This window comes from Caretta caretta, chromosome 1 (assembly GCF_965140235.1).
Source record: "Caretta caretta isolate rCarCar2 chromosome 1, rCarCar1.hap1, whole genome shotgun sequence".
Taxonomy (NCBI): Eukaryota; Metazoa; Chordata; order Testudines; family Cheloniidae; genus Caretta; species Caretta caretta.
In genome coordinates this window covers 37251866-37279245 of record NC_134206.1, presented here as the reverse complement: position 1 = coordinate 37279245, position 27380 = coordinate 37251866, and the positions used below count along the sequence as shown (strand labels likewise).

At 41.2% G+C, this 27380-nt stretch overlaps 1 protein-coding gene across 1 annotated transcript in view; it reads left to right on the top strand.

The window, feature by feature from the left end:
• CWF19L2 (CWF19 like cell cycle control factor 2) overlaps positions 1–27380 on the top strand; it is a 168712-nt gene that overhangs the window by 32801 nt on the left and 108531 nt on the right. Inside the window, exons 6-10 of the mRNA XM_048844425.2 lie at positions 8037–8130; positions 10652–10767; positions 12506–13215; positions 22429–22525; positions 26812–26904. Of these exons, the coding sequence (XP_048700382.1) occupies positions 8037–8130; positions 10652–10767; positions 12506–13215; positions 22429–22525; positions 26812–26904 (1110 nt within the window). The remainder of the gene's footprint in view (positions 1–8036; positions 8131–10651; positions 10768–12505; positions 13216–22428; positions 22526–26811; positions 26905–27380) is intronic.

The window sequence follows — 27380 nt, the reverse complement described above, 5'->3', positions numbered from 1 at the left end:
CTCCCTCTCACACTGTGATGCTAGGGCAAGCTGTAAACCCCATCCAGATACTGCACTTACACATACATCCATTGACAGGGACACACCCGGCTGAGTTACATGAATATTTTCGCCAGCCAGTCATGAACCAACAATAGAGAGGCTTCAGCTAATTCCCCCAGCTTCCCAGCCTAGGACCCCAGGGCTGTACCATCCTGCCATGGTCAGAAACCTGCCCAATGTAAGTTTATAACTAGGCTACGATTTAGTGATTGGTATTTTTAGTAAAAGCCATGGACAGGTCACGGGCAATAAACAAAAATTCATGGCCCATGACCTGTCTATGATCTTTACATAAATACCCCTGTCTAAATCTTAGCAGGGGCTGGGGGGAGGCGGGCTGGGGTGCCACTACCCTGGGCGGGGAGGCCTGGGGAGCTGCTGCTCTGGGGCTGGACTCGTGGACACTGGCTGCTGCTTGGGTGGTCCCAGGGGCCAGTAGCCAGGGGCTGCCGAGCAGAGGCTCGTGTGGCTGTCCCCGGGGCCGCTGCTCAGGGGGTCCACAGGGACAGCCACATTGGCCATTGCCCTGGTTGCCCCCGGGACTGCTGCTCAGGCGGTCCCTGGTGCCAGCTGCACCGGCCACTGCTCAGGAGGTCCCTCGGGAGGCCATTGCTGCGGGTCTGCTCTAGCAGCAGCTGGTGTGGTGGTCCCTGGGGCTGCCTGAGCCGCTGATCCTGCAGCCAGCTGCTTGAGTGGCCCTGGGGTCAGCCACACTAGTGTTAGCCGACGGCCAAGGATGTTTGGTGAGGTGCCAGCTATGCCCGTTTATACCATCCGTGACTTTAACCGCTAGGACGCACTGTCCCTTCGCGGTGGGCAGCCCGGGCTAGGCTGACGGATGCCCCAAGGTCCTAACCACCCGTGACTTTAACTGCTAGAGCTCAGAGCTCCTTCGCAGCGGGCAGTCAATACTGACTGACAGGTGCCCCAATGGCAGCACTAAGAGCCTCTCCACACCTGTGACTTTAACTGCTAGAGCTCAGAGCTCCTTCGCAGCGGGCAGCCAGGATTGACTGACAGGTGCCCCAAGAGTTTGCCCCGTGGAGGCGGCACAACTCAACGCTAGGCTCTTAGTACTCTCACCTAATGGCCAGGCTTTAGAGCCAAAACGGCTGAGGTTCTTTAATTGTGTTGGCTGCTTTACAGTAAACCAGAGAAAACAAGTCAGGCTTATGCATAAATGGTTACCAAAATTTATTAAGCTAGATTCTAATCATGTGGTTACAAAATTGCTAGTGCCTACTTATTTAAATAGAGATGTTACAGACACAAACAAGTTACAAAACTGAAGCCACAATCCCAAAGAAAGAAAACGAAGTATAGAGCTCTATTTCAAAAATATGTGTACACTAAAGATAGGCGATCAGGTGTGGGTGCTTCTTACCCTCCTTGCATCTCTCGATTCCAGCGGTGCCAAGCCAGGATCGGTCACTCAATTCCACGGAAAGACGAATAAGGGACAAGGCTTAGGGACCCTCTTAGCTGCAGAAGCCTTGGGAGGCTGTCACTTATCTGACCAGCAGATAGATAGTGAAAAGCACTCAAAAATCATGGTGCTGTAGGTCCCCTACTTATACCTCTGTACTCCTTTATTCTCTTTCTCCTTTCTTATGCCAAATTGAGGCTGGTCTGTCTGGGTGACGCCAGCTTTCGCAAGAGTAGTTTACACTTGCAAAGAAGAGAAACAATAAGTTTCGACTACTGGACATTTCTTTTAACAGGGTAAATATTTTCCCACCTAGGATGTTGGTGTGTGTGCATCACGCTATTTAGTAGGGGCTAAGAGCCATGTCTGTCACAGGGCCTCTGCCTGCTGTGAGCTTAATCGTCGTATCTGTTCCCAGAGGCACATTGTAGCAGCACACCTGTGCTTTCACAGCTTCAAAGGCTGTGCTGGAATATATGTTAAGTGCCCTGTTCCAGCTTCCTCCTGTGTTTCCAGCAATGCTGGTCTGAGGGGGGGGGGGGGGGGGGGGCTGTCTGGCTACAACTAGCCACTGCAGAAGTCACGAATCCATGACTTCTGTGACTTCCGTGACAGATACACAGCCTTATTTGTAACCTAGTCTGTCACAAAGGTAAGTGAACGTGGACCAGCCATTGCATCCTGAGCAGATTTCCCAAGTACTTCAACCAAAACGCACTGTTTTAGGTAAAATATAAAACGGATTTGTTAATTACAGAAAGGTAGATTTTAAGTGATTACAAATAACAAGCGTACAGATCAAAGTTGGTTACCTAGGAAATAAAAAAAAAATTGCAATCTTAGTTCTATAAACTAAACAGGTTTTGAACCAGGCAGTGTCTCACCCTGATAGATGGTAGAGTTTCTTAATACATAGGATTCTCCTTTCCAGCCTGGGATCACCTCTCCCATTCAGAGTCTTTGTTCTCCAGATGTGTTTTCAATCTTACAACATATTTCAGTAACACACGCATAGCAAAACTTCATAACTTGACATACCGTGATGACACATACAATCCAACAAAATATTAATGTTCAGCAGATGAAGATTTTTAAAGTGATACCTCACAAGGCATACTTTGTACACAACATTATCATAATTATTTCACAGTGGTTAATATGGGTTTCCAGGGTGCTTCTTTGGAGCATAGTGTCACACACCCGCTCACTTTCCCGACACAGCCATTCTTTTATGCTTTCTGCATCACAATCTCCATTCTGTCAGAGCTGCTCTTGGCACACAGTGTGTGTGCTGGTGGGAGCGCCAAGGTATCTTTAAAACTGAGTGCAGCATAGTCCAGCCACTCTTCTTCTTTCCTACAGCGTGTCCCTTATGCCCGTGGTGATGAAGAGTTGGGAGTACAAGGTAGAAACATTTCAGCTGTGCTTTGCAGCCCAGAGAACCCCTTTACTTCAGTGGACATTCCTGCCTGCTCCCAGAGTGTTGTCAAATGGCAGGATCATGAACGAGAATATGGCCCTCTGGTTTAGGTAGAGAAAAAGGAACTAGTGGTCAGAGGCAATAAAGGCCATTATGGCTCCCGTGCAGGGGCAAGTGCACCCTTCACTCTCAGTAGTGAAGCAACTTAATGAATTTAGACTTCTGCATAAGGGAGGTGCCTTCTATTCATACTCTGGGAGTACTGACTCAGAACTGGAGAGCTATATCTCTTTATGTATCTCCTGAGAACAGGAATTACAGTGAAGCAATTTTCTTCTTTCCATGGAGGGAGTCTCTGTCAGCACTTACTGAATCTTGTGGAAAGTGCAAACTTCTGTAATTTGGAGGTAGAAATCAAAGGTGTATCTCAAATTAAATACATTGGTTTGTATGACTGAGAGAATGCAGTTCTCCTTCAGTTGACTGCAGATGTGTATTCCACTCTGTTGTGCATTCACACAGCACACCAAAGCCCGAAGACTGCCTAGCACTACTCCATAGGGGCAGTGCTTGTACCCTCTGGCCTGTAGACCTGCTGATGGCAATTTAAGAGCAGTGCCGCCTGATTCCCCCTTAGTTCCTTCTCACTGCCTGTAGCTTGAATTGGAGTGTTGTGTGATTTTCTACCTCACACTTTTTCTATCTCAGTGTTCCTGTGATTCTGTTCTATATAGTTAGTTATAGTAGTTACCCTTAGGTTTTAGTTAGTAGTTAAGTACGAGTAGTTAAGTACGAGGATGCCCTCACCAGGTTTTAAACACTGCCCAGCGTGTTGGTGGCTATCCCTTATTGTGACCTTATAGTTCAAGAACAGAACGCCGATGGCAAGAGGCTTGTGCCTTAAGCAGCATCTTATGGAGCAGGCCATGCAACCTACTTCAGTGACGGGGACCCGTGCAGATTGTCTGTTCCTAAAAATTAACCATGAGTTATGGAAAGTCATAGTCCACACTACCAGTAGAGAATGCCCTGATCAGCACTGTACCTACTATAGTACAGTAAACATTTTATGATTTTTTGTCTCAGGATGTTCATATTCTTTGAATTCTCTTTTAAATCCCATCTAATCGCAGATGTATTTATATTTTGTAAGATATAAGATTTTAATCAGCAAGCACGAAAGCAGTTAATGGCGTTTTGGGCTGTATAAGTAGCCAGCATTGCCAGCAAATTGAGGGACGTGATCATTCCCCTCTATTCAGCATTGGTGAGGCCTCATCTGGAGTACTGTGTCCAGTTTTGGGCCCCACACTACAAGAAGGCTGTGGAAAAATTGGAAAGAGTCCAGCAGAGGGCAACAAAAATGATTAGGGGACTGGAACACATGATCTATGAAGAGAAGCTGAGGGAACTGGGGATGTTTAGTCTACGGAAGAGAAGAATGAGGGGGGATTTGATAGCTGCTTTCAACTATCTGAAAGGGGGTTCCAAAGAGGATGGCTCTAGACTGTTCTTGGTGGTAGCAGATGACAGAACAAGGAGTAATGGTTTCAAGTTACAGTGGGGGAGATTTAGGTTGGATATTAGGAAAAAGATTTTCACTAGGAGGATGGTGAAACACTGGAATGCATTACCTAGGGAGGTGGTGGAATCTCCTTCCCTAGAAGTTTTTAAGGTCAGGCTTGACAAAGCCCTGGCTGGGATGATTTAATTGGGGATCAGCCCTGCTTTGAGCGGGGGGTTGGACTAGATGACCTCCTGAGGTCCCTTCCAACCCTGATATTCTATGATTCTATGAACTGAACTGGCTGTTTACCGCATCTTTCAAAATTTTAGAACTAGTAGATTTCATCCTCACACCTAATTTTCATTCGTAGATTGGAAGAGGAAAACAGGTTTTTGTGCTTTTTCAACTTCCAAATTGTATTTTAACTTTGAATGAATTAGTCATTGAACTGTACTGAACTTAAATTAAGAAAATATTCTCTATGCACTTGCAGAAGAGGCTACTGCTGTCAAAAGCAGGTTTAGCACTTCAGGAATTTCTGGTTCCTAACTGTTTTAGTTCCCTTTTTTATTTTCAAATTTAGCAAAGGAAGTATGATTTCTTAAGGCCCACTTACATAGCAAGTTTGAAGTTTTAGAGTTCAGGCAATTTTGAGTTCTCCAAGGAGGAGAAAATAGTGGTCAGAATTAATTTGTTACATGAAGGAAAACATTTTGTTAACCCCCTTATAAGTCAAAAACAGCTTGAATAGATTTTTGCTTGAAAATTCACCTTTGGGGGTAAACTTCAGAACTCTTTTGGTGGGGGAGGGCTGAACATCTGAAAATGGTATTAGAATTGAAACTTGCAGTCATTAAAACTGCTGTTGATACTTTTCTCTCCTCTGTGTCTTCTCATTTGCAATTGAATGTTGGTTTTCTCAAAGCCTTTCTTGAAGGATAAGAATATAAGAATAGCCATTCTGGGTCAGTTCAATGGTCCATCAAGCCCAGTATCCTGTCTCAGACAGTGGCCAGTACCAACCCTTCATGGGGAGTGTGAAGAACAGGGCAATTATAGAGTGGTCCACCTGTGTCTTCCCCTTGTGGCAGTCAGAGGTTAATTGTACGTTGTGTGGAAAAAATACTTCCTCCTGTTTGTTTTAAATCTCCTGCCTATTAATTTCATTGGGTTTTTGTATTGTGGGAAAGGGTAAATAACACATCTCTGTTCACTTTTTCCAGACCATTCATGATTCTATAGACAACTATCATATTCTCGCTTAGTCTTCTCTTTTCTAAGCTGAACAGCCCAAATCTTTTTAGTTTCTCTTTGTATGGAAGTTGTTCCATACCCTTCTCTGAACCTTTTCCAGTTCCACTAAATCTTTTTTTTTGAGATGGGGCAACGAGAATTTGTAACAATATTCAAGGTGTAATGGAAGCATGGATTTATATAGTGGCATTAAGATATTTTCTGTCTCTTTGCTTAATAGTTCCTAATATTCTGTTAGCCTTGTTGACTGCTGCTGTACATTAAGCTGAAGTTCTCAGAGAACTATCCACAGTGACTCTAAGATCTTTGAGTGATAATAGCTCATTTAGAACCCATAACTGTGAATGTGTAGTTGGGATTGTTTTCCAGTGTGCATTATCTTACATTTATCAGTATTTCATCTTCCATTTTGTCACTCAGAAGAGATCCCTATGTAACTCTTCACAGTTAGCTTTGGACTTAAGTATCTTGAATAATTTAGAATCATCTGCAAATGTTGCCACCTCACTGTTCATTTCCTTTTCCAGATCATTTATGAATATACTGACCAGCACAGGTCCCAGTATATATCCTTGGGCGGACTCCGCTGTTCACTTCTCTCCATTGTGAAAACCGATCATTTATTCCTACTCTCTGTTTCCTATCTTTAACCTGTTACTGATCCATGAGAGGATCTTCCTTGTTATGCCGTGATTGCTTACTTTGCTTAAGAGACTTTGACGTGGGACCATGTCAAAGGCTTTCTGAATGGCTAAGTACACTATATCGATTGGCTTACCCTTGTCCATATGCTTGTTTAAACCCTCAAACAATTCTAGTAGATTGGTGAGGCATGACTTCCTTTCTCAAAAAGGGCATATTGGCTCTTACCCAACAAAATGTGTTTCTCTATGTTTCTGATAATTTTGTTCTTTACTATAGTTTCAACCAACTTGCCTGGGACTGAAGTTAGGCTCACTGGCTTGTCATGGCCAGGATCACCTCTGGATCCCTTTTTAAAAATCATCTTTACTTTAAGTATCGGAGGGGTAGCCATGTTAGTCTGTATCCACAAAAACAACGAGGAGTCTGGTGGTACCCTAAAGACTAACAGATTTATTTGGGCATAAGCTTTCGTGGGTAAAAAACCCCATCTGAAGAAGTGGGTTTTTTACCCACGAAAGCTTATGCCGAAATAAATCTTAGTCTTTAGGGTGCCACCAGACTCCTTGTTACCTTTACATTAGCAACCTTCCAGTTATTTGGTACAGAGGCTTATTTCAGTGATCGATTACATACTACAGTTAGTAGTTCTGTATTTCATATTTGAGTTTCTTCAGAACTCTTGGATGAATACCATCTGATCCTGGTGATGATTACTGTTTAATTTATCGATAAATCTCTTCTATTGACACCTCAGTGTGGGACAGTTCCTGAGATTTGTCATCCAAAAAGAATAGCTCTGATGGGATATCTCCCCCACATTCTCTGCACTGAAGACTGATGCAAAAAATTCATTTGGCTTCTCTGCCATTGCCTTGTTTTTCTTGACTGCTCCTTTACCACCTTGATCGTTTAGTGTCCTACTGCCTCTCTGGGTGGCTTCATGCTTCTGATGTACTTAAAAAAAACCCAAAACTGTTATTTTTTTGCATCCTTTGCATAACATACTTCCTCCAGAGCTGCTTCTTTACTGCTTTTTATTTTAATTTTAATAAGTTGACAAGAGCAACCAAAAAACGCTCACTATTGGATCATGGGGGTTTTACCAAGAAAATCTAATGCCTGCTATTAGTGGTTAGAATTATAGAGAAATACTATACCAGATCTGTCTTGGGATTCTTGGACAGACATAGGCACAGATAGAATTCTGTCAGTTATTTAAGGATATGTAAGTGGGAGCAATTCCCAAAGTGTTGAGACCTTCATTTATTTCCTGTCAACTTCTTTAGTGCTAAGAAGAAGTGATGTAGTGGAATGTTTAGGTCTTGTTTAACAAACTGTAATTTTGAAAGTACACTCATCTGAACTGCAAAAGGAAGTCTTACAGAGATTATTCTTTGGAAGAAAATATTGAAGAAAATGATGTCCAGTACTACTGTATATAGAAAAGACACACATTTCCTCAAAACATTCATAATTATTTTCTGCTTACAATTGTAGTTGATTCTTCACCTGGCTATTTTTCTTGAATTAGTATTTTTTAAAAAAAATATTGAAAGTTACACTGCCCTGTCAAACTTTTTGTTTTAAAGTTCCAGCACAAGGTTTCTTAACGAGATTGTCATTTGGGTATGTTTAAACGGATTACATTTCTGTATGGATCATACAAAATAATTAAAAAGTTGTAACAGCAACTGTTAGACAAAGTGGATTTTTGTGCATCAGTTGAAAATTGTTTTCTATAGTCTAGACTTTCTGAAAGAGAGCTGAATCCCTACTGGAAAGATGGTGGAACAGGTTTACCACCAGAAGAGGGTGAAGCAACTTCAGTTAAAAAAGGTAAAAAAGTAATTTTTAGTAAGAAAAGCTGTGTGTGTTCCCCTCAGAGACGTTCATGCTATAAAATGGTCAGCATAGCAGAGCTCCCAGTTACTTACAGTGAAGACAAATGAAGTAAAACTTGTTTCAGTAGCAAATATTGGGTTAAAACCATAATACATTGTTTCGTAGAATATTTCTTGACTGATTTTATAATCTTGAGTGGTTTGACCTTCAGTTTCTACACAGATTTTCTCTCATTTGAACTAATTAAAGGAAAGAATGATTCCACCAGGACATGATAAATTGTTGTCATCTCATTTGATTCCTTTCATTCCATTACACAAATTACAGTTTTAAAATATTCAACTACAGAGATCTGTGAGTCACATTTAAATGAAATACATTAAGAATGCAGTTTGTGAAAAACATTATTTCTGTAACCTTTTCACTTCAGTTCTTACCCTTGAGTTATCCTATCTATTTCCAGCAAGTGCACTTACGAAATATGTCACATAACATTTATAAAATACTAAGAAGGACTCTTATATGCTGGGTGGTAGGGAGTAGTAAGGGGCCCCTGTTGGGAATCCATACCCACTTATTCGGTGGACAATTTGTATGGACTATAGGCTTCCAGAGGTCTCCCTCACGCCAGCGATCACATGGACAGGAACACCCATGGCCTGGCTCGAAGAGCCATCTTTTCTCCCTAGGAGGTGAAGAGCAGCAGAGTCCTTCAGGATCTTGGGAACCCTACTAATATCCCCAGCAAAAGAATCTAGTTACTAATTTAGTTTTGAAGGAAAGGGGGTTTTGACTTGCATGTGAGGGAGGTGACAGAGAGTGGACTCAAGAAAGGGCATGTCTATGTCCTGCTCCTTCCTGCAAAAACACCCATTATATGTTGAAATAATAAAATGGAGAAGATTACAGAAAATCAGTTGTACCATCAATATACGCACAACGTTAAACTAAATAACTATGTAAATCTTCTTATTGTTTGTTTTCCTTTTTCTCCCCCACTGTAGGTTGCTCTTCCTCATATATCATGTCTAAAATTAGGTTGTAAGATCCCCACATCAGGGACCATGTATTTTATTTCCATGCCTTATCCCTTGTACGTGTTATGATGCTGTATAAAAAATACATCTCTCTCCCAGGAACACCTGCTCCATGAGATGCACTCTCTGTTCGTCCTTCCCCCTCAAACGTGACCCTTGCAGGCAATGCAGACTCATCACCCTTCCACACCTCATCAGTGAAACATCTTGCCAGTGGGGCCTGCAGCCATATGCACATTATGTATGGGGCTTACTATTGGCAATGGCTAGGAGCAGCGATGCTGGATGCTGACTGCCCCTTCACAGTTGGCTCCAGGCCTTCTACGCCAGGTTGCACGGCAGCAGGGCCAAAATTGAGCAAGTGGCATTGCAACCTGGTGCACAGAGGTCGTAGTGCCACAAGTTCTTGCTTAAGCGGGCAGTGGGGTAGCCAGTGCTGCTGCTCCTTGCCATTGCTGTGGAGGTGGCTGTTGCACCAGGGCTCTCCTGCAAAGAGCCTGCCTGGCCTTGACTTGCTTCGATCAGCCTGTTTCCCCCCTCGGGGATGGGAAGTGATGATGCTGCACCTGGGTGGGCCAGGCTGGACGGCAGCAGCTTAGTGTCGCACAGACTTGGCAGGCGAGGCACAGGGGCCAGTGGATGCAGTGGGGAGAGCTCCACAAAGACTGATGGTGTGTACCAAGTCAAAAATTTCGGCGGGTGCCCCTGCACCTTCCCACCAGGCACCCTCAACCACTACATTTTGTAATCTCAACTCTGAGACACTCATCTGGCTCAAAGGGTATGTCTACATGGGGATAAAAAAACGCAGTTGGTTGGGTTAGCTGGCTTTGTCTCACAGAGCTTGGGCTCTGGGGCTGAAAAATTGCTGTGTATATGTTTGAGCTTGGGATGGAGCACGAGTTCTGAGACCCTGCAAGAGTGGAGGGTCCCAGGGCTCAGGCTGGAGCCTGAGCCCTGGGACCCTCTGAGGGATCCTATGTTTGGGCACCAGCCTGAGCCCAAACATCTACACATCAATTTGTAGCCCTGCAGCTCAAGCTCCATGAGTCTGAGTCAGCTGACCTGAGTCAGCTGACCCATGCCAGCTGCGGCCATGCCGTACTCCCATGTACCCCCATTTGGTTCTGCTTGTTCTGGTAGAGAAACCAACAAACTACTTGTCAAGAAACTGACCATCTTTGAATTCAACTAAAGTAAATTTCTAAGAAGAAATATTTGGTGTGAAAGACTAGAAGATTTGCATCTGTTCTATGTATTCAGGATAGGAAGAAAGACAATATTTTATTACAGTATTTTCAGTTGGGGCAAGAACATGAAGGTAGAAAGCTAGATGTACTCCATGTCAGCATACAAAATAGGTCTGTCTGAGGTAATTTAAGTTTCTGTGCTGCATGTAGCGTATACAATAAGTATTGGGTAATAAAAGCTAACCCTAAAATACAAAAATATCACATCTAATTCTTTTGTTCCTTTAGTTAAAATGGTGGAAGACGGTGGATTAAGTTGGTTAAAGAAATCCTATCAAAGGATGAAGGAGCAGGCTGAGAGAGAGAAACGAAATTTTGAGGAAATTGTAGCTGAAAGATATGGGGTAAGCATCTTACAAGGAAAACAAATTACCTTGTTTACAGTTTTTAAGCTTTTGGAAAAGGTCAAACCCCTGTAAAGGCAGAAGTATTTAATGTATAGCTTAAGACATGATCGAGCTCTGTTGTTCTTGAAACTTCCATCAGGTGATGAAGGCGTTAATACTGTCAGACTTCATAGAATCATAGAATATCAGGGTTGGAAGGGACCTCAGGAGGTCATCTAGTCCAACCCCCTGCTCAAAGCAGGACTGATCTCCGACTAAATCAGACTTGGATTTGCATGATTTTGCATGCTACCTTTTTTCACTGTGGGGTACTAGACTGTAGTTAAAATATTTCTTTCACTTCACCCAGGTTCTTATATGGTTCCCATTATGATGTATCTGAGCACCTTCCAAAATTATCTGTATTTGCAGGGATATTTCTTTCAGACACGTGTCCACGTGTGCACACAAGAAGTTCGGCAATGTCTGTGGTATGAGCAAGGGTTATGATTCCCAGTTTGAGGGGACACATTTGTGCTAGTGCTCATTGAGCTAGTGTGCTGAAGAGAGTAGCATAGCTGGGGGAGGATGGGCAGCAGTGAGCAGCAGCACAGGGTAGCCGCGCTGTGTGTGTACACCCCATGCGGGTTTGTACTCTGCACTTCTAGCCCACCCAGCTGTTCACCGTTGCCCATGCTACCTGGGCTTCACTACTAATTTTAGGGTGCTAGCTCCATGAGAGCTAGAGCAAGTGTGTCCACACGAGCTGGGAATCCCACCCTGAGCTCCAAGTATAGACATATCCTTTGTGATGGTGTTATCCGTGTAACAAGTTGGAGAGTTACGTGAGAAATTAATTTTATCATGCATCCATTGGCCACTTTACCTGCAATCCGTCTCTACCAAGAGTGCTTCTCACTTGCTAAACCTCTGAGTAGTTTTCAAAAGCTAACCTTTAAGAAAACAAACTGCCATAAAAACATATACCTCTCAACCCCACCCCGCAAAACATGGTGAAATTATTATTCAGAATTATTGGTGAAAGGTGCAGGATATATGGTATTCAATCGTATACCAAGAATAGGTTTAAGAATATTTTAAGGGGACAGATGCTGAGTCTTCTTCATTTGAGTTTGTTAGCACTGCTCACTGACATTCTGGAAGATGCTGGGATGGCTTCTTACTACAACCAGAAAATAGGACTCCTGTCCTCCTCGGCTTGTGAATGCCAGTGAAGTAGTACTGGGAGCAGCAAGTGGATGAGATTGTTTCCCTAAGTGAGGCAAGGTGCCAGTGATTCTTCAGGAAAACTACCGTGGGGTCCCTACTGAAAACAGTTGATGCTGCATGTCATGCAGCCTGCCAACTGCTATGCCGTTCTGCAATACCTCTTTTTTTAAAAAAAACAAAAAGAGGTAATTCAGAAGTTTGTGACAGGATAAGCATACAGTTTCTTAAATTTCCTTGAGCCTGATCAGTCCGACTTTAGGCCTGAATATTGGGTAGAAACTTCACTGGTCGTGTAAATCATTGATTTCCTTCTAGTGACGGTTAAAAGTTAAATATCCATGCTGATTAGTTTTAGAAATGTCCCCTGTGATATTACCGCCACTGCATGACTTATGTGGACATCCCAAATTTAGACCACTAAAACTTACACCATATAACACGATCATCTATTCTCTCTCTCATGCTTGTTGTTAATGTGAACATCATTTTAAAAATTAATGCCATTATTTTTCCTTCTGTCTTGTAGTCAGTGGAAATATTTCAGTCAAGATGGGAAGAAGCTGAAGAAGCTGCATCGAAACAGGAAAATGAATATAGAAAAGGAAGATGGAGGAAATTTAACTATTCAAAGATTGAACAAAAAGATAGAGAGCACCACATGGAGAAAGAAACACCCGATGAAGGTGACAGAATCAAGGGTACGTGTGAAGGACATTCTAGAGGTAGGCATAATAAGGTATATCCATTGGAAGAAAGAGGTTATAGAAAAGACACATCAAGAGAAGAACAAGAATATAGACAATGTAGCACAGACTCTGAGTTTAGAGACAACTGTTACAAAGTAGCAAAACATTCTGATGCAAAACAAAGTCAGGAGACTGTTTCCTCTCTAAGCAATTTGAAATATAAATTTTTGAAACCTTCTGAGGACGATTTCTCATCTGTTAGTAAAGACTGCAAGCTACAGCAATCCTCATTAAAACTACCATCTTGTAGCTCTTTGAGCAGCAATTTCCAAAAACCTGGTAAGGAAAGTGACGAAAAAACACCGTGGAGCAGAACACACATAAAAGATGAAAATGAGAAACCAACATTAGATCAAAAGCCATTGAAAATGGAAAAAACTACTTATGAGGGAGCTCCAAAGGCTGAAAGAGAGAAGACGCAGGAAGAGAACCTTGGAAACATCCCCAAGAAGAAAGTGCTATTGCCAGACAGCAAAGCATCATATTCTGGGTATCTTATGATTTATTTTGCTAGATGTCATATATATTTTCAAGTCAGTTTGTAGGAGGTATCTGTCTGCTGCCATACCTCACTGGGCTGGGATCTTATCAGATCTCCAAACATGTTTGAGCCTGATTAGTTCTTGAATGGAAAACCCAGACCTATAGAAAATGATTTAGTAGATGTGGCATTCTGAGTCCGTGATAAACTAAACCAGCATGGTAGCCGAGGACCCTGTCGGGCTCAGTGGTGTAGTCTTTTTGGAAAGACTTTAAGCATATGTTATCTCTGATAGACATTTAAGACCACTTGCCCGTGAGTAGGGATGCAACCATTAGTAACCTGGCAAAATTAAAAATTCAGTAGCTTCATTCGGCCAACCTTCATTTCTAGTGCGGTTTCCTTCGGCTGCCAACCCTGTGCTACCCTGTGTGACCACAACCATTGTAAAGTGTTGCTGCGTACTGAACTACTAAAAGAACTACTTCACTCAACATTGAAGTGCAGCCATATCCAGGGTTGGAGAAGTGAAATGTATATTTATGTAAATATGGTTTATTAAGTCTCTCTGGGATCTTTTGAGGTGAAAAGGCACGATGTGTAAATTTGAAGTTGGTGACATTACTGTTTTCTTCAGAAAATTTTGGAGGGCTGAGAACACTTATGCAGCTTTTAAAAATGCATTTCACCATAGTTATGTAGCATTTTACCTTTTTAAGTGCGCTAAAGTGGCACTTTTTCTGTAGAATATAGTGTTTTAATCTTGGAATTTAACTTTCTTCTTGACTCTTTGGTATTTGGGAGTCATCGCTTTCAAAGCTAAAGTAGGTTTCAGAGTAGCAGCCGTGTTAGTCTGTATCTGCAAAAAGAGAAGGAGAACTTGTGGCACCTTAGAGACTAACCAATTTATTTGAGCATAAGCTTTCGTGAGCTACAGCTCACTTCATCAGATGCATGCAGTGGGAAAAAAAGCTAAAGTAGGCAATGTAGGAAATATCTATTTTGATTTGACATGTATGATTTTTCAGTCATATTGCCCATGACAGTAGATTACTTTACCCTTCCTTTGAACATTGGTGTACAGTAAAGTCTGCTTCCTACTATTGAGAGAGGCTGTGGAATAATATTTCATCTACAACTTAAACAAGTAGAACATATTTGTAAGTAAGTGTCTGGGCATGCTGAATGGCAAAATAACTGGGGAAAACTAAGGTAACTATATAGCATGGATAGATTTGGTAGATTAAAGAGATGAGGTCATATGTTAAAGTAATAGGTTTTATTCTGATGTAAATGACAGAGAAAGCATCAGTCTGAATGTATATTTTCAGGGGGGTTAAAAAGAGACTACAAAGCAATGTGTAATAAGAATTACTGTTCTTCTGTCTGTGTTGATATAATGAAGGAAAATAGAGTAATTGTGGAAAGAAGTTAGAAAAATCACTGGACTTTTATGCAGGTCCTGGCCACCCATCCTTTATGTTATCACCAAGACCCCAATCCTGCGAATGCTTATGCACATGTTTAAGTTTACTACTGTGAGTAGCAAGTTCTATTCAAGTACTGGGACTATTCTCAGTAGTAAAGTTGAGCATGTGCATAAGTGTTTGTAGGATCAGGGCCCAAATGAGATCTAAGTTTGAAGAATTTGATAAATGTAGGAAAAGTGGGCAAGCAACGAAGTGTTCAGCAACAAGAACACGTGAGGAGGCTGATAAGAGACCAGTTGGAAAGAGGAATTCATGAAAATAGTTATTTCTTTAGGTATGTCTACAGTTATGATGGTGTGTAGAGTACAGGCACTGCCCGCCCAGATAGCACAGGTATAAATAGCGGTGTAGATGGTAAGGCACTGCTTAGGCAAGTAGAGTGCTCGACACTCCTGAACTCCTTGGGTATATACCCTACATACATACATATACATATATATATATAAATATACCCTCTCACACACCCAAGCAGTGCCTCCCATATTTACAATGCTATTATTAGCAGTGTAGTGTCCCATTATCTCCTCTTTGCTAGAGCTTTCCCCCCTGCCATCCCACTGCTGGAGCCTTTCACTGCAGTGTGTAGCTACATGCCACAGTGACAAGTGTGGACACAACCTGTCTTTCACTGTGGTGCATAGCTACGTGTGTACTGCCTGCATTCTGCACACCAGTGAAGACATAGTCTTTGTTTCCCATATATTATGTTGTTTAAGTTACTGATGAACAGGTCTTACGGGCAGATTATAAATTAGGTTTTGGTGATGAACAGTTGGGTTGTAACATCAAGGAGGAGTTTCTTATATCAGTATTCAGTCTTTTCAGTTACAAAAACAGACAAGCAGAGTTCGACAGTTACCTTGCACTTTGTGGGTAGGTGGAGGTCTCCCAAATAACAGGCACCGAGAGTGTCTGTCACTAACTGGGATTGATGGAGGAAAGCAGTAGATGTGATATATCTTGATTTTTAGTAAGGATTTTAACACAGTCCCACAGGACGTTCTCATAAGTGACGTAGAGAAATGTGGATGAGATGAAATTCGTATAAGGTGGGTGTACAATTGATTGACAGACTATACTCAAAAATAGTTATCAGTGATTTGCTGTCAGACTGGGAGTGAGTATATAAGGGTCAGTCCCAACTTCAATACCATTCAGTATTTTCATTAATGACTTGGACAATGGAGTGAAGAGTATGCTTATAAAGTTCACAAATGGACACCAATCTGGTGGGGGGGATGCATGCACTTTGAAGGATAGCATTAGACTTCAAAATGACCTCACTAAATTAGAGAATTGATCTGAAATTAGCAAGTTGAAATTCATTAAAGATAAGTGCAAAGTACTGCACGTAAGAAGGAAAAATCAAATACACAACTACAAAATGGGGAATAACTGGCTAAGCACCAGTACATCTGAAAAAAGGATTTGGGGGTTATAGTGGATCACACTGAATATGAATCACAATGTGACGCAGTTGCAAAAAAGGCTAATATCACCCTTGGGTGTGTAAACTGGAGTGTCATATGTAAGACACAGCAGGTAATTGTTCCACTCTTCTTGGCACTGGTGAGGGCTCAGCTGGAGTACTGTGACCAAATGAGAGCCACACTTCTGGACAGATGGAGATGAATTGGAGAGAGTCCAGAGGAGAACTACAAAAATGATAAAAGGTTTAGAAAACCTGACCTCTGAAGAAAGGTTAATAAAATGGGGTCTGTATAGTCTTGAGAGAAGAAGATGGAGCGGGGGACCTGATGCATAGTCACATATATTAATGGCTGTTAGAAAGAGAATGGTGGTCACTTGTTCTCCATATCCACTGAAGGTAGGACAAGAAGTAATGGGCTTAATCGCAACAAGAAAGATTTAGGTTAGATATTAGGAATAACTTTAAGGATTAATAGGATTACAAAGGAGATTGTGGAATCACCACTTTGGAGGTTTTTAAGAACAGATTGGACAAACACCTGTCAGGGATGGTCTAGGTTTACTTGGTCCTGCTGCAGTAAAGGGGGCTGGAATTGATGACTTATCGAGGTCCCTTTCCACTCTACATTTCTGTGATTCTACTACACCTGTCTATGAAAACAGCCTTCCTGGTGGCCAACACTTCTGTTTGAAGTATGGAGAAATGGGGGCTGTGGTGGCAAACCCTCCCTTTCACAGTGTTCTTCAGAGACAAAGTTACATTACATCCACGACCTTGATTTCTACCTAAAGTTTCTTGTAAATTCCATATTAACCAGGTTATTCATTTCCCGGTTTTGTTTCTGAAGCCACACCAGTCCAGGGAGGGAGCCGCCTTAGATTTTTTGGATATCAGAAGGATACTGGCTTTCTACTTAGACAGAACCAATCATTTCAGGGAAGTCTTCTAGACTTTGTGTCAATTGCTGACAGATCCAGAGAATCTGCAATTTCATCAAAAGACTTTGAAAATAGATTTCTGTGCATATTATCTCTTGTTATGATGCCAACATTCATCTCCTTCTAGAGTGATAACCCATTCTACAAGGTCCCAATCTACTTTTATGGCCCTGTTGAAAGATGTCCCAGTTGCTGAAATTTTCAGAGCCACAACCTAGTCCTCAGTACATACCTTTTCCAAATATTATGCTCTGATTAGAGCAGATGCTGCAGTTGGCAGTGCAGTCTTGTCTTCAGTGTACTATTTGACTCTGAGGCTCCCACCTCCATCAAGGGATACTGCTTGGGAGTCACCCTGAAGTAGAGCATCATCGTTCATGTTGTGCAGTAACTAAACTTCTTCCAGATCTGTCCCCTTATGGCTGCTCCGCTACTTTCCCCTCCTTCCCCCCTTTCTCACTGCTTCAGAGTCTTGTGTCTCGGGACTTTGCAGTAGAGAAGGAACTGGGGGCAGTTCACCTGTGCAGCTACATATGTCCTTGGAATGGGCCAAGGGGGGGACTGGAGTGCATGCTGGAGCTGAATGAACGCTGTCACCAAAAATCACCTATGAAAAGTGCCTGGGTGGTGGTGTTCGCTCAATTCTGAATGCCTCATACTGACAATGTACTTGCTAATTTTCTCTCTTCCAACAAATACAGAGTTTCTTTAGCTTTTAAATCAGAGTTTTGGACAATTATGATAAGAGTTAATTAAAAGCTCAAGGTTACATGCCTAGTAATACCTGGCTGATTGGATGCCCAAGGGATCTCCTCAGAGGAAATGTCCATCCAGATAGGACGCTCTTTGCTGAAAATCACGCTTAATAATGGGACTAAAATATGTGTGTTGGAGTTTAATTTGAGACAAGCTGAGAGAAAAATACTGTTGAGCTGAAAAAGTGCAGATAATGATTCAAGCAATAACATCACAGAGAGCATGTACAAAGTAATAACTGTCTCTTACTCTGACTAATGTAATTCCCCTACTGTTTGTTTTAATTGCTTTACAATATGTAGGTTTAGGAGAAATGAGAAGCAAGAGCTCCAGAACCTTTAATTTCTCTGTTTATTTCCTTTTTATAAGGAGTTAAACTGTTGACATTGCCTCTCTTTGAGCCAGATTCTATTTCCATTGAAGTAATGGATGTTGGATTGGGCCCCTGAAATGCAGGCAGAAATGGTTTGAAAAATTTCCCCAGGTTAGCACTGTGATATCTCAGACTAAAATGTGAGACCTGTTTAAAGGTCTTCCGTTTTGAAAGTCTCACAGGATTTAATCATGCACATTATGTTCATGACGTTAAGCAGCATATTCTTTCTCTGTTATGACAGCATGTCTTTAATTTTTTTAATAGTTTGGTTGCTTTCATTCTCGTAGCATTCAGTAATGCTTTTGAAATGACTTCTCAGTTATGTAATGTTATAGGAAGTACTGTGGCAAGTGAAGTAGGATTATGCTCAGGTTTTTTACACATGTAGATAGAGCAATATAAACATTTTCTGTAGAATTATAATCCTGTCTCATGTTACATATTTAAGAAAAGTTAAATGCAACAATAAATACTGTTATACCAATAAATTAAAAACCAGCAGGATCTTATTAAAGGGAAAAAGGCAAAATACCACATTCATTGTAAATACAGAAAGAATCATAGTAAGCAGTTAGTTATAGCTATAACATTCCATTCAATCTCATATTTATTCACACATTCATTCATATGAACACACACACACAGGTTCTGCAAGGTTGTTATCATAGTTACCAGCCTTATAGTTGCTCATGCCAAGCCACTGGCCAGATGGCCTGGACATGAGGAGGAAGCAGGGCCTTGTCAGATGCTCATCTGATGCTCCTGGAAGTTGGTTTGCAGAATCAGACCCCAAAGTTCTCACTTTTTAGAGTCTATTTTTATAGGAATTTCTTCCTATGCCAGTCTATGGGAATTGCTTCATCATGCTGTTGCTGAATCAATCAGCAAATAGCACATTCCTGATGGCTCCATGCTGCTAGATGTTATCTTGTTCTTTGGTTCTCCCATTCTTGAGGCTGTTGGGTGGATTCCAGTCTGCCCTCCGGGGGGGGGGGGGTCGGTCCTCTGGTTATTTCCACTTGACGCCTTCTTCAGCTGATGGACACTGGATTCTTAGGCTGGCACCTCCCTGATCATTCAGTTATTATCCACACCAAGCATCCATCCACATACATCCTCTATCTCTATTTTAATCACAATTGTTAATACAACAAAAGGGCGGGGAGTCTCTGGGTGCTGTTTCTGTTGTTAGAGTATTGCTTTGGGTCTCTCTCTCTGTCTGAATTGCTTTGAGAACAGACTCTGTCTTAGAATGTACTAACGCAATTAGCAGCTTGCAAGTTTCACACATAGAGGGAGAGAAACAGTACCATAAACCAAGAGACCTCTTAATTAATAATACCCTGGAATTTAAACTATGGGGAATCAAACTCATTTGTGATTTTAATACAGAACTTCTTTATTATGATCCAACAACCACACACCAAAATTCACCATACAGCAGTGGCATTAGCTATACTTAAATGATCAAGAAATGTTGATTCTTGTTTAGAGTTTATAAAATACTTTAACTTTCTAACAAATAGGTCCTCAGTATGAACAGACATGGCTAAAAGCACTGTGACTGTGTCAGAGCAAGATTATGTTTTGAGGCAGAGTTTGAAAGAGGGTTATAATCTCAAGATCTTGATGCCATTTCCAGGATATCCTTCTCTCATTTAAGTGGACAGTACTGCTTGTGACTGGGTCCCCAAAGTGCAACCTTGATTGTGGAACCACTGAGCCCTTCAAACCACCAGCCTGGGCTGCCTCTCACACTGTGATGCTGATGTCAGGTTACAAACCTCTGATAGGTTTCAGAGTAACAGCTGTGTTAGTCTGTATTCGCAAAAAGAAAAGGAGTACTTGTGGCACCTTAGAGACTAACCAATTTATTTGAGCATAAGCTTTCGTGAGCTACAGCTCACTTCATCAGATGCATACTGTGGAAACTGCAGAAGACATTATATACAGGTCTCTGTGTATATAATGTCTTCTGCAGTTTCCACAGTATGCATCCGATGAAGTGACCTTTAGCTCACGAAAGCTTATGCTCAAATAAATTGGTTAGTCTCTAAGGTGCCACAAGTACTCCTTTTCTAACTACAGAAAGAGATTTTAAGCGATAGTAAGTACTAGGCATAGAGATGAGAATTGGTTACTTACAAACAAAAATAAACATGCAGTTTAAGTTCTACAAACTAAGCCGGATTTGAATCAAGCAGTGTCTCACCCTGACAGATGGTACAAGTAGGTTACAGATCCTCAGTGCACAGACTGGACCGGACCACCCTTCCCCAGTTCAAAGTCTTTGTCCTCCAGGTGTTGGAGGGGGGGGATGGAGGGAGAAGGCCAATTTATGATGTCTCTTCCCTTCTTTTATATTTTCTACTACCTTGCTGGAAAGATTTTTGCTGTGACGTGGGGATCAGGCAGTCCCTATTGGTGAAGCAGTCTCCATTGTATACATGCTCTCTATGAGAAGTCTCTGGGATGGCCATTGGAAGAGTGGATTCCCTTTAATGAGCTGTCAGTACATCTTGCTGATCCTTTTGCAATTGAAAGGTTGGCTGTGGGCATCTCCCAGCCTCACACCATATTTCAGTAACATATAGCAATGCTTCATAACTTCACATACAATGATAGTACATAAATCCAACAGCATATTAATGTTCAACAGGTCAATATTTTCAAAATGATACCTCACAAGGTATACTTTATACAAAATGACAAAACTTTGTACAAAAATATCATACTCATATCACCGTGTTGAATATGGGGGTTTCCAGGGTGCTACTTTGAGGTACAGAGGGTCACACTGCCATAACAAGGTTGTCCTGGGTGAGCCTCAAAATGGAATGTGTCTTCCAACAGCTAAAAACAGAGCTGAGAGCATATATTCAGTCAGCTTGGGGTGGGAAGTGCATTCTTCTCTCAATAGGAACTGTTTTACTGGCTAGATATACATCTTATAGGTATAAATTTCCAGCTGTATCAGGTATAAATGGACTATTTTAAGGCTCGAGTAATTTAGACATCAAATGCCATGTGTCTGGATGGAAGAGATATTTTCATACATTTTCAGCCAATTTGGTTCTCTGTGGCCTTACTTACGTAACTGGGAAATGATTCTAGCTGTCCAGCAATATTTGGTTTTCAGTAGCTGAGCAGTGGAAGAGCAATGAATTATTTTGCTGAATGCAATCTGTTTGTTTTTAAGTCTTCCTAAGGGTTATAAATTAATTTATCTTCTGGAGATGTCTGTTTAGGATAGATACCAGCTAGCCTGCATTTTTAAAAATTATTATTAGCACTTTCAATCTTTAAACCACAATATGACCACTAATTATTCCTACCACTGCCCTTTGTATTTTTAACTCCATTTTACAGATGAGGAAGTTCAGTCTTGGAACAATTCTGGTGAAATACTTTGTGTAAAGCCACTTGGTAAATCAATGGCAGAGAGAGGGATTGGGACTCATGGATTTCTGACTCCTAGTCCAGTAGGCCATCATATCCCCCAGAATAGGAACAAAATTTCTAGGAGAGATTTTATTTACAAATGTCACCAATTAACTTTCAGTGTGGATTCTAATATATGAACTATAATATTTTTATAACCAAAGGTTGTCCTCTGAGTAGATAAATCTAAGAACAACTTAAGCTTTGGGAAATGAAGAACTACATAACCTCCAAGTGGATAAACAACTGGTAGGTTTTCTTGCTGTGGAGATGTCATGAACAGAATTACTGCTTCAGGGTTTATAAACAGACTTCTTGTTACGAGATGGAGTCCAAGGTTCAGTGCTAGAGAGGAGGAAGGGTCTTTGGCTGTTTCCAGGCAGGATGATTTGGTACTGCTTGAAGGACTAACTCTGGACCCAGCTGGTCTGTCCTATCAGGAAGCTATACTGCATGCACAGCCCACTTTTACCTGCTATGGGTTATTTACTGCTCCCTCGAGCCAAGAAAATGTACAATACTTAGTGCCTTTCATCCTAAAAGATCCCAAAACTAAAGGAATATATAGCTTTATGCACATCATGGTTACACATCTTTTTCAAAAGGTCTTGTCTGTCCTTTAGAGAGATTTAGTGACTATATAAAAGGATTTGTAGAGGGATAGTTGTGATTATGATTGTTTTAAATTTCTTTCAACACTTGAACATGTTTGCCAGTGCAATGATTGTTAATTAGGTAAATATTTTTTTGTTTCCTATGGGCTGTGAACGTTTGTGGTATTTCAACCAGACATACTTCAAAGGATGGGACTCCCCAGGCCCTTAGTGAAGAGGAGATGAACAGACTGGGAGCCAAGATTGTGAAAGCAGAACTAATGGGAAATTTGGTAAGGTTTTTGAAGATTACTCTGATATACTGCAGATGGCATGTACTGTAGCTCACAGGGCTTGAATTGGCCTCTCCTTTTGACCAAAGCATGATGAAAAGCCATTTGATCAGGTTCAGAATTTAATGTGCAACCTTCTTCATAACTTCTCCTACAAATAGCTATACCCTGTGGTCAAGGGGGGAGGGGATTCAACCCCACAGGGGTTTGTAGAATAGGGAACATGTCAAAAATAATTTTCTCCTTATGGTGAGAGTTAGAGAATAGTGTATAGAGGTTTTCTGGTGAACAGGAGGAAGGGGAAACTTGCAATGTGCTCCTGCCAATTTCAAAATAAAGGTGGAAGATTTCCTGTGGATCATGTTATTGCCACAGAGCTCAATCAGCAGACCCTCATAGACCATGCTGCCCTGCAGTAGTACATGAGGGCTAAGCATCAAGATTATGATTGTAACCTGTCCCTGGTGGGGTGAGCTCCCTACGAGCCTCTGAAGCTCCTAGCAGCTGCAGGTTTGGCACCACCGTCTGAACTGGAACTGCTAAAGCAGACCGAAAAGTCAGGAACATCGCTGTGTGATTTGAAAGACTTTGATTCCAAAAAGATATGTTTATTACATAACACTATAGATACATAGTACTGGTTTATCTGATGCCTTTTAGCTAATGGTGATAAGAGAAACAGTGTCCAACTAACTTCCACTCTCTGACACAGTGTGGTTTGCTGATGCTGAGAGAGGTAACAGTAACTCTCAGTTCTGGGAACACCAGTAGATTGACATATGCCCCCCAATTTTTGTGTATTATTTATTTATGTATGTATTTATTATTTGTCATGTGTATTGTGGTTGAGGCTGAAGGCGTCAGCCAGGTCAGTCTCATTGTGTTAGATTGAGGGTATGTTTTGCAAGTTATTGTGTCTTGCATAGATGCTCTTAAAGACATACTGCAAAAACCTAATGGAGAATGGTGAAAAATGTCCATTTTAGAAACAATTTAACCAGTGTGGTCCTTTATGTATTGTTTTTTTTTGTTTCTAAGGATTTTTTCTCATGCATCTATGCTTGCTGCATAAGTCTCCCTGAAGCAATAATTCTGTTTGACATCATCTCTACAGCAACTACTGTAATTGTGAAGTCACAAATAAGATTATAACTTTGTGTGGGGAACAAGAAGTGGTTTTCAGACTTTTTTTTAATTTAGGATGCCCTCACAGATTATTTTTCACACAGATCTGTGTGTCCTATTGGTATTTCCAAAGTCAGTATTACACATTTTAAAAACTGTTTCACATGAGAAAGTGATACATTGTTAGCATGACCAGATGTCCTGATTTTATAGGGACAGTCCCAATATTTGGGGCTTTTTCTTTTATAGGCACCTGTTACCTGCCCACCCCGTCCTGATTTTTCACACTTGCTATCTGGTTACCCTATACATTATAAATTACTATTTCCAGATCTTAGTTTACATCAGTATTTTGTTTTCCCCTTTGCATAATCATCAGAATAAATGTGTACGCAGCATATTTTTAAACAGAGATAGCTCTTAAAGAGACATTGCCAAGCTGAAATCTAATCAGCTTTGAAAAGAAATAAAAGCTAACTTTTAGTGAACTAAAAGTAATTTCAGATACTACATCTTTCCCCCTAAGTCTTCCTGCCAATTTGGGGGATTTTAAACTTGTATTTTTGAATATTTTTCTCTTCCCTATTGATGTTTGGAAAAACCCACACAAATGGGAGAAATTGGGTATCTGGCCCTACAGGGAAAGCAGTGAAACTGACTATACACCAAATACTACAAAATGCATAAAGTAATCAAAATTGTGGGGGACATGGGAAACCCATAATTTTTCTAATACTCTAATTTTCAGTCTTGGTAATCTTAGCTGATGCTTATAACAATACTGGGAAACATTTGGATAGAAGTATGATTTTTAAGCTGTTGGTGTGCTTTTAAGTAACAGAAGAAAATATTCTCAGTAAAAGCACTCTTGTACGTACAAATGATGTATATGTGAGTTATTTTGCAATTTTGTTTGATTTCAGTTAGTAATAGTCAAAATTGTTATGTTGCTGTTAATTTCATATTAATTATTTTAATTATTTACATTGGAATTAATTTTTATCATTGTGTGGAATCAGCAATTTAGGCCAGATTACCTTGTTTAATAATAAATGTAAATCAAATGAATTAATTTGTTACTTTTTGCTCTACTGCTCTGAATTTAGCCCATTGAGTCTAAATTGCTGTGATTTACGTAATAGGAACTATGCAGTGTTGTTGTAGCCGTGTCGGTCCCAGGATATTAGAGAGACAAGGTGGGTGAGGTGATACCTTTTATTGGACCAGCTTCTGTTGGTGAGAGAGACAAACTTTCAAGTTACACAGAGCTCTTCTTTGGGTCTGCAGAAAGATACTGAGAGTGTCACAATTAAATACAGAATTGAACAGACAGTTCAGCATAAGTAGTTAGCACATATTCGAAGGGAACTATCTGTTCAATCTTGTGTTTAGCTGTGAAACTCTCAGTACCTTTCCCAGACATGAGGAAGAGCGCTGTGTAGCTCAAAAGTTTTGTCTCTCTCACCAACAGAAGTTGGTCCAATTATCTCACCCACCTTGTCTGTATAATGAGGAACAGAAGAGAAGACTATATCAGGGAAAACTACTAATGGGAGAATGCAAATAGGCCTCACTTTTCCATCTTTGGGTCACCCAGAACTCAAATTAGACTCAAGGCCCAAATTCCGAGGTGGTATGTAAGGGAGGGTAAATCTATATAGTAGAAGCAGCTGTAAGATTTGCTCCCTTAGACTTTTTGTGCAACTTATAAACTCAGGGTGTTGGAAAAGGGTGTACATTACATTAGGTTAGAATTACCTCTATCTGCTTTCCCGTCTGTATAATGGCCGTTATGCTTACCAACAGATTTTATGAGCATAAATTCATTAATATTTGAACAGTGCATTTGAAAATGTAATGTGTTATGGAAGTGCTATTTTTTAAAATGATATGCACCATAATGCTTCAGATGCATCTGTTTTTTAAATTGTTTGGAAAAATTTCTGGTTTTGTACCTATAATAAGGAATCGTTCAAATGGCACTGGCATTACAGTTAATAGTACTTTTATATACCTGTGAGCTGGTGTGTTAAAAAATAAACAAAACATGGCTCCATGTCTAGTTGGCAGCCGGTGTCAAGTGGAGTGCCCAGGGGTCGGTCCTGGGGCCGGTTTTGTTCAATATCTTCATAAATGATCTGGAGGATGGTGTGGATTGCACTCTCAGCAAATTTGCGGATGATACTAAACTGGGAGGAGTGGTAGATACGCTGGAGGGCAGGGATAGGATACAGAGGGACCTAGACAAATTGGAGGATTGGGCCAAAAGAAATCTGATGAGGTTCAATAAGGATAAGTGCAGGGTCCTGCACTTAGGACGGAAGAACCCAATGCATAGCTACAGACTAGGGACCGAATGGCTAGGCAGCAGTTCTGCGGAAAAGGACCTAGAGGTGACAGTGGACGAGAAGCTGGATATGAGTCAGCAGTGTGCTCTTGTTGCCAAGAAGGCCAATGGCATTTTGGGATGTATAAGTAGGGGCATAGCGAGCAGATCGAGGGACGTGATCGTCCCCCTCTATTCGACATTGGTGAGGCCTCATGTGGAGTACTGTGTCCAGTTTTGGGCCCCACTCTACAAGAAGGATGTGGATAAATTGGAGAGAGTCCAGCGAAGGGCAACAAAAATGATTAGGGGTCTGGAACACATGACTTATGAGGAGAGGCTGAGGGAACTGGGATTGTTTAGTCTGCAGAAGAGAAGAATGAGAGGGGATTTGATAGCTGCTTTCAACTACCTGAGAGGTGGTTCTAGAGAGGATGGTTCTAGACTATTCTCAGTGGTGGAAGAGGACAGGACAAGGAGTAATGCTCTCAAGTTGCAGAGGGGGAGGTTTAGGTTGGATATTAGGAAAACATTTTCACTAGGAGGATGGTGAAACACTGGAATGCGTTGCTTAGGGAGGTGGTGGAATCTCCTTCCTTAGAAGTTTTTAAGGTCAGGCTTGACAAAGCCCTGGCTGGGATGATTTAATTGGGTATGGGTCCTGCTTTTGAGCAGGGGGTTGGACTAGATGACCTCCTGAGGTCCCTTCCAACCCTGATATTCTATGATTCTATGATGCATGAAGAAGCAAGAGAAATGGACAGTTGGGAGATACGTTTTTGTAAATAAGAGCTAAGACAACTGAACTAATTCATTTTTATCATTTTCTTTAAAGGATTTAGCTTCAAAGCTTCAAGCCCAGCTTGAAAATGCACGTAAACTAAAAGAAAGTAGAACAGAGACTCCTGCAAGACCACCTGAAAAGGAGGTAAGGGAAAAATATTCCTCCATTGTTACGTGCCAGCACAAAAATTACAATGCAGGTAAAAAGTACCTATCGCAATGATATTTTTAAATGTTGAAATTTACAAAGGCTATCTGTAAAAGAGCCAAGACATCTAGTGAGTGCTAAAATGTCAGACTGTATAGCTGCAGGGAAAATGTCATAAACTCCTTCTGGGTGCAATTCATCCCAGTGCATCCTTCAAAGCCTGTGTGATGCCCTTTACACACACCTCATGAGGGACAAATTCCTGTTGTAATTGAATAGTACAGCTCCCAGTGATTCCATTGGGAACAGGACTTGGCTCTTACTACAGCTTTTAAGCAGTGTGTTAAACCGTTGCATGGCACCTCGATACTGGGTATTTTTTGCCCACGGTATTCAGGTTTCACTTTACTTTGCTTACATTGGTAAAATAATGGCAAAGTGTCCGTTGTGCCTTTTGTCTTCAGGTGATGCTG